General features: G+C 38.0%; 1 protein-coding gene across 7 annotated transcripts in view; it reads left to right on the top strand.

Moving 5' to 3' along the window:
* Positions 1-14,774, top strand: part of AAK1 (AP2 associated kinase 1) — a 139,625-nt gene that overhangs the window by 107,106 nt on the left and 17,745 nt on the right. For 4 of the 7 annotated variants that reach the window (XM_081156681.1, XM_081156682.1, XM_081156687.1 and 1 more), the window contains 3 exons: positions 4,920-5,015; positions 13,038-13,139; positions 14,167-14,268. The exons of 2 other annotated variants lie outside the window; for them this stretch is intronic. In XM_081156681.1, coding sequence (XP_081012807.1) covers positions 4,920-5,015; positions 13,038-13,139; positions 14,167-14,268 — 300 coding nt within the window. The remainder of the gene's footprint in view (positions 1-4,919; positions 5,016-13,037; positions 13,140-14,166; positions 14,269-14,774) is intronic. One more of the 7 variants, XM_081156683.1, reaches the window with a different exon arrangement.

The raw sequence follows: 14,774 nt of genomic DNA, 5'->3' as shown, positions 1-14,774 counted from the left end.
AGTGACCATAATTTTGTACACAGTTTTAGACCTTAGCTTAAAACTCTAATGTATGTCTTTATAGTCATATTTTAAAACCTGTTTATTTTACCTAATAAATCTGGCATGTTTCCTCCATATTATTAAAGAAGCTCCTAAAATATAACTTTAAAAATATCTGCATTAGCCAGGCTGGGCGTCGCTCAGCAGTTGAGCTTCGACCCAGGATCCAGGCGATTGGGGTTCAATTCCCGGTCAGGGCACATGCCCGGGTTGAGGACTCGATCCCCAGTCGGGGGCGTGCAGGAGGCAGCTGGTCAGTGACTCTCTCATCATTGATGTTTCTCTCTCTCTATCCCTCTCCTTTCCTCTCTATGAAATCAATAAAGATATATTTTAAAATAATAATAATAATAATAAATAAAACTAAAACTTAAAAAAAACCACCTGCATTAAATTCCTTTATATGGATATATCTTAATGTATTTAACTAAGTATCTCTTTTTTAAACATTAATTTGATGTTAGTGTTTTACTATTATAAATTCCTCAGCAATGGGCATGAGTGAGATTTTGAATATATTTGTAGGAAATGGAATTTGATATACTTCTAAAATTGATCTTTTTAATTATATTGATTAATTTCTGCTTTTAACCTTATATATTCTTTATTCTTGCTCTCTTTAGGTGTGTTACTAGTTTTTCTAACCTCATAAATTTATTTCTGATTAGAACTTTGGCTGTCATTCCATAATATTTGATATGTAATGCTCTCTTAGTCTCATTTTATGGATGTTTTTAAATTACAGTTTTGATTTCTTCTTTAACCAAGAGTTACTTTGCATATATTTTAATTGCATTGTTATAATATGTCCAGCCTCTGCAGTTTTTGTTTTGGGCTATTATCGTCCAGTTTGTTATTCATTTTATAAACATTCTATGGGAATTAGTAGTTTTCTGTGTCAATAAATAGTAATCTACAACATGATTCTTAATAGGATAGTAACATTATATTTAATATCTCCTTTGATGAATATTTAGGTTATCAGTAATTTTTTACCATGTAAACATTCTTGAAGCTAAATTTTTGTTTATATCTTTTACAGTTTCTTTAAGACAACTTCTAGGAGATTATTAGCTTAATCAAAAGATATATTTTAAGGCTTTGGGTACATATTTCCAAATTGCACTTCAAGAATGCTCTACAAATTTTATTTCCATCAACAGTAAGTGATAGTAATTTTCTTCCCATTTCCCCACCCAGCTCAGCTCAGAGATTGTAGGCAGAGGACATTGTTTACTGGCCATTTTTCTTTCTTTTGGGATTTGTATTATTTGTGTCCTTTGCATTTTTTTAATGTTCTACGCTCATTTTGTTCTTATTTATTAGTAGGAGCTCATCATATATCATATATTGTAAACATTTTCCCCAATTTGTCATTTGTCCTATAAGAGTATTATCTCCTCTGACCCTCTCAACCCACTAAGGTCGGTACATCGTCCCCTCATCAGTTACAGTTGTGGTGAGGAGCAGATTGGTCTCTTTTCCAGGATCCCATAGCTAGTGAGTGGCAAAGCTGGGGCAGCAACCCTTGGCTCCAGAACTTCCTTCCTTGGGTTTTCTGTCAATTAATGAGGCACATTTAGTAATATCTTCCTAGAAAATTATCTGCAGTTTTAAAATAAAATAGAATTATACTATTTTCTTTATTGTATCAATTTTAATTGTATGTATTTGGATGTCTCTTTTTCTTAGTAATTCTAGGTAGAGATTTGCTTTTTTAATATCTTTCAAAGACATCTAGATCTGTAAAATCCACTGTTCTTCTGTCTTCTAATTCGTTAACTTTTGCTTTTATCTTCTAGACTACAATTCCCTGTTTTTCTCAGGTTTGCTTTGTCAATATCAGGAGGAACACATAGTAAAAAATTTTTTGAATTCTTTAAAAAAGTTAATGAAAGTATTTAGAAATTTCCTCCCAATGTAACAGTGATTTTCAACCAGCCTGAGTGTGGAGAGGGAGGTTAATTATAATCTCCAGGAATAAATGTTCCACATATATTCCAGTATTCTCTTTGCTCCTTCCCCCTTCACTTGCCCACCCTACCCCAACCTTTGAGGATCACACTGTTTACTGAGAGTGCTTTCTAACAGGTGTGTGTTTGCCTCTAAGAAAAAAACTGAAATTTTAATTATATTCCATAAATCTTCATATGATGTTCTCGTTATTATTTCGGAGTTATTTAGGAGGTATACTTTTTAAAATTAAGTAGTTAAATATTTTGTGTGTTATTTTTTATTTTTAGCTTTCTTGTCTGGTTTATATAATTTTTAAATTCATTGATATTTTGGTCTGGTTTAAAATGCTTAAAGTTTGATATACAAAATAGTTGACTAAATATACCAAATGTATAAAGCATTGACCATTGCCCTTGAGATAGCGCATCACAATGATGACCAACTGTGCTTCTGAGTAGGATAGTTTCCCAAGAAAGGGGGGGGGGGGGTCATAGAATAAGCTCTAGAAAAGACTTCTTTGCTGCTGAATCCCAGAATTTAGTACAGTGTTTGGCTCAGCACAGACTTGTTGAATGAGTGAAAAGGGTTGCTTTTTGCCAAAGGATAGGAGCATGGATTCACCAATGTTAATGACAGGTCCCCAGTCATTTTCCATCCACTCCCAGTTTTCCTGCCTAACCCTTGTCACACATGGTTATGTTTTGTTTATTTATTTGTATCAACACTGTTATGTTTAAAGTTGTTTTTTGTTTTTGCTTTTGCCTCTTCTCCTCCTTTATGCTTACTTTGGAATCTGTAAATGGCATTATTTTTTTTTAAAGGGACTTAAAAGTCCAGCCAAAAAGACATATTTGAGTAAAGTTATGACAGTAATACAGCAAGCATATATTGGGTGCATACTGTATGCTAAGCCCACTGGGTAAGTACTTTTTTACACGTTATCTCAGGTGATTCTCACAGCAGCCCACAAGGGGTGAAGTGTCTCAAAGCCACAGTTGCAGAATGACAGAATAAAAATTTATACCTGGGCAGTCCAGCTCAGAAACGTGGTAATGACCACATCTCAAGAATCTTATAAATCAGTGACACTAAACATGATAAAGCACCTTCATATCTTCTTCATTTTATTCAGCCTTTTTAATGAATATTTAGTATGTTCCCTTCTTTCTTGTTTGTGCAGTGAACTTTTTTTATGTAACACCTTCTTTCCAAATGAAAGAAAATTATATCTAAATCCTAGAAATTAATGTCGTCATTTGTATGAAGTATACCATTTCCTATAAGTTTTCTAATCAAACTCAGACTGTTCCCTGATTTTAAACCTTCTGACTGACCAAGGGAGGAAATAACCAGGAAATTTGGTAATAAGTTGGGAAGGATGGCACAAAGGTTGTTTTAAACATTTTTATGGTAAAAGCTACAAAAATGTTCATGAACTGTATCCATACATTGGAGACAGAAGTTTAAAAGTTGACATTGTGCCTCTTTATTTAAAATGCTTTTCTGTTGCTAAGTTATTATACACATTCATTTGTGAAATTTTGGAAAAATTGCTAAAAGCCCGAAAAAGCAGGATAAAAAACTTGTGACCCTACTTTGAGAGGAAAGCATTGCTGACATTTACAGTATTATGTCCATAATTTTATTTCTGCATATATACTCTTTTCAAAAATGAACTATACTATATATTTAGTTTTATAATTCTCTTTTTAAAATACATTTCATTGCGTCTCATTTAAAATATTTCAGACACTTAGGAGCAGGTTTTTACCTTTCTCTTCCTTCGTCTGCCTTTAAAGAAGTTTAGTAAAAAACTCACTTTAATAACATTTTTTTGATAGAATGGTTCTGTATCATTGTTGTGGTGCTTGTACTAGTCCTGTGTAGGATCCAATCGCAAGGAACTGTATATACACACAAACAAGCACGTGCATAGGAAAAGTGAATAAAGTAAAGTTAACGGCAATATGCCAGTGTCAATGCTACTGTACTATATATAGTGGTAGATCTCACCACGGAGAGAAGCTATTTGAAGGTTCACAGGATTCAATGTATAGCAACTTCCTATGATTCCATAATTATTTGAAAATAAAAAGCTTTTTAAAAATCCATTAAAATGAGATTTTAATTTATGAACAAACTGAATATTAAAGTGCATCGTAAAAATTGGTAAAGTAGAAGCAGAGAGACCTGCGTTCTGACCCTGGGTCTACTGGTGGACCTCTGGCTAATTTCTTAACTTCTGGGTTTTATTTTCTTTTCTGAAAAGTAAGAAAATTATACTAGAAAATCCTAAGATCCTTTAAACTCTGATATCCCGTAGGGTGCATAAATTTCTGTAAACCTAAAAGTTTGCCAAATATAGAATGAGCACTAGTATGTTAGAGATAGTTCAGAGGTTAGGGGTTGTTTGACCTTGCAGGAGGCAAGAAGTCTATTTCTGTCTCTTCTTGTCTGTCTGCCTAGCATTGTTTTAGACATTTGATGATACAACATCCTCAAGAAGGTAATGGGTACATAGGAAATACCTATAATGTGTGCTAGATTACATAATAGACAGCGTTTGCTTGTGTGCCAAAATGTGCAATGTGAACAGTGGTTGTTATAGGAATTCTGAAACAGATCACCGTGGACTTCCACATAAGGAAGAAGTGGAATTTCAGATGTATGAATATCCTAGTTTTATCATTAATTTCATTTTAGAATATGTTGCAAGGACCATATTATATCTTATTCATACTTTGCTGTTATACTGTATTATATCCACTCATCCCTCTTTATCCTACCTCTGCCTTTAGACTTGTTCTATAACTTGAGTTGTTGGGTTAATAGGTGGTAAATTCATCTAGATTTACTTGATATTTTCTGCTTTTCTCTTTTTTTCTCTCCTTGATCCTTCCTTCTCCTCCAACCAACTCCAGCTGAAAAAAAGAAGGGTGGGCAGACTGTGGATTCTAACCTTCCACTTCTAAGTGTATCTGATCCTTTCATTCCTCTTCAAGTACCTGATGCACCAGGTAGGTAAATAGAACTGAGCTGAGGTTGACCAGCTTGATAATTATGTCCCAGAGCCTCTTGAGAGTTACTTTAAAGACTCCATGAAAAGGATCTGAATTCCATATTAGTTTAATATGATTATAACAATATGGAGGGGAAACTTATAAGCATGTAATAAAAGAACAAAATGGGAATAATGGTTATGGTATGACGATTAGATAAATGAGTGACTTTCTATCATTTCTATTTTCCTCTAATATACTTTTATAATATAAAAATGCATAATGGAGTTGATAGGAAATGTGAGTCAAGAGACCTGGCCTCCCTCCCTGGCTCTTCCACTACCTGAAAACCTTCTGAACTTGGCTCTTCATCATGGGAGTAAAGCAGACTGCATGAATTCGAATATCCCCTTACATTCACCGTATCCTACTTTTTAAGTGAGCAATCCAAAGAAGTAAGAAATGGTTAGTGTGCTCTGATCGAAACCACTTTTGAAACATAATTTGCAGTTTCTGAATGCCAAAGATTTCTTTTCCTGCTCTCCTCCCCATCCTTTCGGGGGAGGAAGAGGGTAATGTGAGGAACAGAAGCCACTTTTTCTCACCTCTCTCAGTCTCTCTGAAAAAGCAAATAGATCCAGCTCCTTGGAAGCATCTGGTGGTCATTTTGCTTCTGCTAGTTTTCCTTTTCTCCCATTTTTACCTCTGCTGATTCCTGTTCTTAAACTGATAAGATCTGCTTGGTTTTTTCTTTTTCCCCAAAATGCTAAAGGCATTTGATTGATTGCCTCAAGATTGGAAGTGATTGTGATATTCATACCCTCTCCCTACCAAGTCAGACTGTAGCTAGAGTACCAAGACAGTTTTTATTTCTGTAGGCAATTTGTTGACCCTTCTAAAGAGGAAGCAAAAACTTGTCTTGATCAGGTCGTATCATGTAACATAGCTTGCTGGACCTGGAGGGTGAATGTAGGTCAAAAATATCTAAAACCACTGAAGAATGATTCAGTAAAGTGTAGTTAAAGAAAAGAGAAGAAAGTAATCAAATCTGTCAGTACCTAGACAGGCCAGTTTCAAGCAAAGGCTGGAAAGGGACGGGTTGCAAACTCAAGCTGGATCCTACTGACCTCTTTTTCCTCCCCGATGTGGCAGTCATGGGATCAGACAAGAAAAAGGGATTATTGAGGCGTTCTTCCTTTGACACCACTTCAGGGTCTTGCACTGCTCTTACCTAGATAGCCCATGGGCTGTGGAAGCTGGAAGGGTGGCCTTTTAGCACAGGCCAGAGGATGAAGCTAAGCAAGTTGCTGTGCTCTGCAGCTGTCACAGGAGCCCTCTGGATTAAGGATGAGGGGCCAGGTACATGCACCAGGTGGTTCAGGATGTCCACTCCAGGTTGTAGAGATAAATTTTGAAGGGTTATGGAGGTGAGCCTGGGAGCCACTAGAGCAAGCTGGCTGCCATCCTTACCTTCCTTATTGTTATCTCTCCTGTCTCCTGATCTTCCATATTAAAAAGTCCAAGGTTGCTCATAGTATATGTCTTTACTCTGTAAAGTTTATCTTCCTGCAAATTCAGTTCTCTAGAATAAACTGGCTGTTGACTTTTGCTTCTAACTTGCAGCTGTTACAGATTTTAGTGTCTGGTTTCTCAGTGATAGGAACTATTTAGAGTGACTAGATGTTAAAAACAGCATCTCTCATCACAAGACTGCAGGGCTTACACCCAAGTTAGAGAAGATGTCAATTTCCAAAGCCACCAAGGTGTGGCAGCCAAATCATTCCTTTTCATAGGGCTCACATCAAGCCCTTCCATGTTGGTTGGTTCAGCCTGCTTTGTTCCTCATGGCTGTGTTGCTAATTAGGATTGGAATGGGCCTTGAGCAAGCCCTTAGTCTTATAGCCTATATAAACAGATAGACTTATCCTCTATTTGATACATTTTTAAAATTTATTTATTGATGTTAGAGAAAGAGGAGAATTGATTTGTTGTTCCATTTATTTATGCATTCATTGGGGTTTTTTTGTATGTGCCTGACCCAATATTGAACCCGCATATCGGGTTAGTATATCAGGACTACACTAACTAACTGAACTATCTGGCCAGGGCCTCTTTCAATATTTTAAAAGAAAGAAAACTCACAACTTGCAGTACATCCCAGTCTCATGATGGGAAATGGTTTTGATTATCTAGCTTCGACTGGTTTATGAAGGATTTATTACCTTCTTGCCTTGTAGTTGATATTTTTAATAGCTAAGTCTTGAGAGGAGAGGTATAAGAGAAGAATCTGATGCCCTGGCCAGTGTGGCTCAGTTGGTTGAGTGTCGTCCCATGCGCCTAGAGGTCGCTGGTCAGAGTACATACCCAGGTTGTGGGCTTGATGCTAGTTTCTTTCTCATCAGTTTTTCTCTCTCTCCCTCCCCCCTCCTCTCTTTCCAAAATCAATAAAACATATTTTTTTAAAAAAAGAGAAGAATCTGAAATGGAATAATTCCTACCTCCAACTCTAGCAGTGATTTGCTTATCTCTTTCCCTAGTCACCAGTGCCACTATGTTTAAGAGAAGAGATGGAGGTGCTGTCTCGCCTCCTTCCTTAATTTGAAAGTACTAACAATCCTCTCCTTTCAAAGCACTCTCCATTTACATTGCCCAGGTTAACTAATTCTTCATGTACTGTTCTTCAAGGGTTCACCTTCTCAGTCTTTTAACCTTGATTTCAGTGCTTCTCCAGGCTCTTAACCTGACTTATTTTTAATTGGGAACCCTAGAAACTTGAGAAAGAACTGAGTATACTAAATGGGTATGCAATTGGAAAACACCACCAACAGAAAACCATGAGCAGACAATTCATAAAAGACCAAAAATAAATTACCAGTAAATATATTTTTAGAAAGCTTATCATCATGATGAATACAAGAAGACCCAATTTTAAAACAATGAGATGCTGCAGCTTCTGTTGTCAGATTGGTAAAGATGGAAAAACACCCTAGCACCTCAGGCTTGGTGAAGGTATAAGAAAACAGGCATGCTCAGATCCTGCTAGGGGGAACATCAGTCAGTTCAACTTTTAGGAGGACAGTTTGGCAGTTTATAACAAAAACCTTTAAGAGTTTATTTTCTCTTTGACTTCACAATTCTTTTCTAAAAAATTATTCTAAGAAGACATGAGTATGCTCAAATAGTTATCAAATGGTTAGAATTTATTTGAAGTGATTAGAAGCGTATTTATTTAAAGTTTTAAGAGTGTGTTTTTCTCTAGAAGTGAGATTATGCGTAGTTCTTACCTTTATCCTTTGACTTATCTGTATTTCCCAAGTTTTCCACAATAAACATGTATTGCTTTTGTAATAGGGATCAAACCGTTAAAGTTCTATTTCTCAAATGAGGAGCAAGCTTCGATAGTGCCCCCTTCTTATCCTGCTCTCTGGGCTGTGCCTGCCGGGGCTGTTTGCATGTTGAACAGCATGATTAGTCAGCCCTGCATTTTCCAAACCTGCTACCTTGGGGCCAGTCATTTTACCACCTGCCTGTATTACCAGTTCAGATCTCCAGTTTTATCTCTCAACAATCCGTCTTCTAAATAACCAGTTCCTACTTCCTACTTTTTTGTTCATGTTGGGTGATTGACATTTAGAGGTAGATAGGACCTTTACGTTTATCTTCATTTTATCAGTAGGAAAACTTAGATCCAGAGAAAGATAACGATTTGCCCAAAGTGTCATACAAACTTAGTACAGAGCTCAGGTCTCTTGTCTTATTACCTTTTCTTCCTCTCTGTTAGACCATGCTGCCTGCCTCCTCACATTTCACTTTATTCAGAGTTCTGCTTATTCTGATCTCATACCAGGGTTTGAGAGTGAGAATGGAGCTCCACCCATCTTCACTACTGTGACCTCAGGCCTGGGTGGTTTGCTGATCCCTCATCTAGTCCTAAAAGAAAGGTTAACCTCCTTTTATGTACCAAGCCCTTCAATTTATACACACACACATTAATTCTTATAAATACACCCATTAATTTCTGACAGCCCTTTAAAGTAGTTTTTAGCCTTTTTTTACAAGTGAGAAAACCAATGCTTAGGTAAACTAGGTAACTAACTTAAATGATCAGAGTCAGCCTCAGAACTGGACCATTTTCTTCTGTCCAGAATTGGAGAATGGAATATGACAGGGTCATGTACTTGTGAATCTAGCACAATGGAAATGGGAAACTCTTGTAAAATATTTCTTAGGAAGATTAAATCATTGCAAAATGCAGTTAATGAATTGTTTCTGGTCTCTCTGGGTTTTACTGGCCTCTCACCTTGTTTAATTGAGAATTAGGGTGTGAGTCTGTACATTTCAGTGTAAACTCTCTGAGAAAATGGGTTTTGCTTTTGTATCGAGAGAAGTCATTTTCCATGATTCATGTAAAATTTTAAAAAGTCTCTATTCGTTACATGTCAACAAGCCGTGATATGCCGATGTGGAGCTCGATCAAGGTTTTGGATCTTAAAGACCTCTTCCAGCACAGTTTCCTAAATTTGCCACCCTCTTCTCTGCACTGCTCTTCCCCATCCATCTTCCCATCCCCATCATGATACATGCCTCGTAGTGTTTTTATAAAACTGTAAGAGAGGACAGAATTCATAAAACAAAAGCTACCAAGGCCACCCTTGATGCACACGAGAAGCCTCCAGACTGTGATTTATAGACTACCAGCCTCCTATAGCCTTTCCTGTGCCTCCTTTTATATCCTGTCCTCAAGTTCTTCATTTATAGTGACCAAAAATAACCAATGATAACTTTAAATGTGACCTCTTCCAAGAATATTTACATTTTAAAGCAATCAAGGCCTTAGTTAAGCCAAAGGAGTGAATCTCTAGTGCATAGAAGATCTGGGTCCTAATCCAACTGGCTCTGTGGTGTTCATGCCAGAAGCTCTTAGGCAAGTTGTTTTACTTTTCTGAAGCTGATTTCTTCATCTGCAAATAACAAGGCTAATTGGATAGGATTCGAGGTTCCTTCCAGTGCCAACGTCTTTCATTTGTCCTGTGTTGATGGAGGTAGGCAGACCTGTAGGCAGCATGTGAAAGCCCAGTCCAGGCTCTACCACGTCCCATCTGTGACTGTGGGCAAGTCATACATTCTCATAGTCTCTGATCTCCATTCTCCTCAATTCTGTGTTATTCCCAAACCCAGGTTTTTTTGTGGATGATAAATGACAATGTTTTACATTGAACTCGCCAAATGTAAGTGATGAATGTTGTTATAATGTTGCCTGGGGACCAGCACTGAATAACTGAGTGCCTTTTCTTCCCACTTTGAGTACTGGGAGTGAAAGAAGCTGCTTTTACACATGCCTTCAGATGCTATAGCCTTATACTCTCACTTCTAGTTTTCTGCCTGGTATTAATTTGTCCCCTGCCCCTCCCTGCCACAGTTCCAGTATTTGAGCATTCCCAAGCAGCAGGGACCATACAGGTTACCTACGTGAGTAGCCTGTTACTATGAGGTTCGGTCAGAAAGCAAGCCTCCCTAAATTTGGCATCTCACTCCATTTCATCTCATCACACAACACATGTACACATGCATGCACACATGTACTTTTTAACCCTCTTACATACTTTTTGCTTATGGCTAATAAAATCGATTCTTGTTAAAGAACCTATTTCCAGCTGACCCTCTATCATCCCCACCTCCCTGGTGTAACAGTTAGCTAGAGGGAACTGAGAACTGGGGTACAGAGATTGATAAAACACCTTCCCTACCTTAAGTCAGACTGTAAGGACTACAAGAGCAGTGAGTGCAGAGTGCTCCAGAAGGTTTCAGTGAGTCCAGAGTGCTCCAGAATGTTGGCGGGGAGGGGGGGGTTGTGGACTTTGAGGAGATGATGGTATTTAAGTGACCAATGCAAAAAGGTGTGGGGAGGTTTCTGCATTTGACAGCTGAGGAGGTAGTGTCAGAAGTTTAAGGGACTACCCCATAGTCACACTGGGTCCCTGGAGAGGCTAGAATTCAGACTGGAAGAATGCTAGCCTGAGGTTTGGCACCAAGATAAACAGGCAAGTAATTTTGGGTCTTTACTTTTTATCCATTGCTTTACAAGATTGCAAATATGTGAGTGCTAAAAGTGAAAGAAACAATTACTTTTTTTTTTTTTAAGTGAGAGAAGCTTTTGGGAGGAATAAAACAGAAACCAATGTTCAGAATAAAAAATTAGACTTTTTGGGAAAACCATCTTATTTTTGCCAGGATGCTGAAAATTGTCAAAGATATTTTAACATATTTTCTTATAATAAAATATTACACATAGTTCTAGATTAATGCTGATGTGATTATTCTGTATACTTGGTTAGTGCCCTGGGGTTTTTTCCCTTCTGTTGAGAAGCTTCCTTTTCGATTCCTTTCTTTAATATAAATCAGGCATAAATGAGAAATGTAGCATGCTATTTAATTCAAAGATAGCTACACGCCATGTATTCCAAGGGTGGTAAATCGGTTTCACATAATAAAGTGTCTTTTTCTGCATTGTGTTAATAGTACCAAAGCAAATTATCTTGCCAAGACACTAAAATTCATTATTTTGTTCCATTTGTGTAGTTATAGATCACCTAACTTACAAATCACGTAAAATTTGGTTTCTATCCCTCAGTCAGTATCAATTTAGCCTGTACTTATCTCAATTCCTGATGGCCTAGAAGATCCATTAAAATGTTATGTACACATACATAATTAAAAGCGAATTTTAAGTCGATTCTTTTTTTCTAACACTTTTAGTTTTATCTTAATGGCATTTTATTTCAGTGATAGAAAAAACGTTGTTGATAGGCCTTTAACTGGGCAAGTTACAGAATTTATGTGACCTCAGTCTCCTTGTAAGTAAAGGGAAGTATGAGCTCTTAATTCCCTTTCTACACAATTCTGTGATTTATTTTGTTTCAAGATAGTCCTCTACCTTTAATAGGTTAAAGGTAAATGGATAGTGGTTGATGGATCAGGGTTAAAGGAATTATTTTGGAAGGAACCTTAATGTGTACAAATTATCACATATTAAGCTATCAGGTGTGACAAATCTGGTGGCTTCTGTTATCCTTTTGTTCCTTAGTTACAAGACATCAAAAGTAATACTTCTGCAGGCTTAAGTGACTTTTGTGAGATTCAGCCTTAAAATAATAAGTACCAGCATGTCACAGACTCTAGGTTGGCAAGCAGTAAATGATTGTTGAAGTTAACTTGGCCATGGTTTATTATATTCTCTTGGTGAGTTATAAACCATTTCTAAATGCAAGTAAAAAAAAAAAAAGATTCAAAACTAAGCCCTGGAAGGGATATGAATACACAAAGACATATGCATATGCTTGTGGCAGCTTTATTTTTAATAGCTAAAAACTGGAAACAACCAAATGTCCATCAACTAGTGAATGAGTCAACAAAATGTACATTCATACAGTGGAACACCTCCCAGCAATAGAATGGAACAAACTGCCAATACATGCCACAGTGTAGAGGAATCCCAAAAGCATTATGGTAAATGAGGACAACCAGACAGAAAAGACTACATACTGTATGGTTCCATTTATAGAAATCCTAGGAAAGGCAAACTCTCGGGACAAAAGCAGATCAGTTGTTGCCAGGGTCCAGGAGCAAGAAGGCATTGATTAGAAAGGGGCACAAAGGTACTTGCTGGGGTGATGGAAATGTTCTACATCATTATTTCAGTGGTGCTTATATGAATGTGGACATTTGTTAAAATTAATCAAATTATACACTTAAAGTTGATGACTTTTATTCAGTGAAAATTATACCTCAAATTTTAAAACTGTCAAACCTAGGGCAGCATCTTGAATGCCTCACAGAGTGACTGCTTCAATTAGGGAAATAATCAGTTCAAACTTCAAACTTTGAAAGCCTATTTTTAACAGGATACTAACATTATTTTTATGATGAATCCATACAAAATGTTGACCCCTAAAATGTATTTGCATAGAAAATGGAAAATGACAAGCTTGCTTTAATATCTAATTGCATGTTGCTTTCTCTTTACCTCTCTGCCCAACCTAGAAAAGCTAATTGAGGGACTCAAATCTCCTGACACTTCTCTTCTGCTCCCTGACCTCTTGCCTATGACAGATCCTTTTGGTAGCACTTCCGATGCTGTAATTGGTAAAGTCGCCATCTCTGTTTCTTCAGTACTGCATGATGTGTGTCTGTTTCAAGAATGTTAGCTAACTGGTTAACAGATCCCTTGTGAATAGCCCTGGTCAGGAGTGGAAATGCCACCAAGGAGCCAAGGTTATTTAATCTTGTTTGTTAGCACCTCAAATGAAGTGTTTTCTCTGTACCAGGTGCACATCACTGTTATTTTTTGCCTTTCTTGATAGCCTGAGGTTTCTAGAGTGATGTTTTATGAATGAGGAGGAATGTGGGAAAATCCACATTTAGTTACAAAAGCTTCTTGAAAAAAGTTGGTTTTGAGCTGGACCTTACCTTGAGCAGATTCTTCTTTAGAAGGCCTCTGTATGTGCCAGGTATTGGTAACTGAGAAAACACATGCCTGGTGGTGAAGCCTCAGGAGTAGAAACCAGGGCAGGGGCTTGGTCTGCTTGCCCTTACGTTTCTCTGTGCTCCAACCGTATGGTAGGCAAGACCTACAAAATGCCCAGGGCACCTGTACTTCAGGGGCACAAAGTCCTAGAACTCAGAGAGACCATGACCCTACAGAGAGATGGTCCTCTAGCTGGGGGATGTTGCACAGGGTAGAATACCTCCCAGCTGCATCTTGGGGTGGGATTTGAGATGGACTAGTGGCCTTTGCAAGGCACAGAGCATGTGAAAGGCTCCCAAGTTTATCCCTTAAGAAAAGCAAAATTACCAGAAGATATTAAGGTACCTTTCAATCTGTGTCTTCTAAGGTGGAAGAGATACATCTGGATGGCTCTCATTCTGCATTTATCTGTAAAAACAGAATCCCCGAGACTAGCCGGAGTGGTTAACTTTGCACAGACGTGCTTAATCAGTGAAGCCCAGATACTCAGAGCAGCTGAAATAAAGTAACTTAATGTGCTGTCCATCTCGCCCAAGCCTGGCACTTTAGAAACCTGTAGGGGAAGCCTTCACAGGATTGTCCAAAGACCTCTGACTCCCTTTCCCTTACCCTTTATTCTCCTTTTTTAATGCTCTGTTACAAAAGAAAAAGCTGATGTTGCTGTTGAGAGTCTCATACCAGGACTGGAGCCCCCGGTGCCCCAGCGCCTCCCATCTCAGACGGAGTCTGTGACCTCGAACCGCACAGGTCAGTCAGGAGTCCGCGGCGGCGGGGCCTGCTCCGTGTGGTGAGCCTCAGAGCCAGTCTTTCCACCCGCGACAGATGGTCCTGGGCTTATTTTGCAGCCTGGTTAGTTCTTCCCAGAAGGGATGCCCTGTATTGTTACAGCCCCAGCTTCTAGGTACTGAGTGATGTGTTTCCTCCTTGAAAAGCAGAGTATTTTTTTTGGAGCCATGTTCTTTGTAGAGTAATCGCTGGGCTTTCTCTGATTACAGTCTTTATTTAAGATTTTTTCACTGGTGGCAGATTCCTTCCACCTCCTTAATTAAAGCACTCTGCTGAGCAGTAAGGATGCCCTTAATTCCTCCAGGTTACTGAGCAGCCTTTCCCCTCTAACAGTGATGTCCATGGAGCTCATGTTCTGGATGTTAACATTTTGTTCCTAACACTGTGCTCTAATCAGCTAGAGGTGATTTGCTATTAACTGTAGGCAAAGTTGAAATCTTCCCTGGTTCCAGCATTACTTTCATCCT

Source organism: Miniopterus schreibersii (genome assembly GCF_964146895.1).
Source record: "Miniopterus schreibersii genome assembly, chromosome: 13".
NCBI lineage: Eukaryota > Metazoa > Chordata > Mammalia > Chiroptera > Miniopteridae > Miniopterus > Miniopterus schreibersii.
The sequence above is the reverse complement of the archived record's forward strand: the minus strand, read 5'-3'. Positions and strand labels throughout refer to the sequence as shown.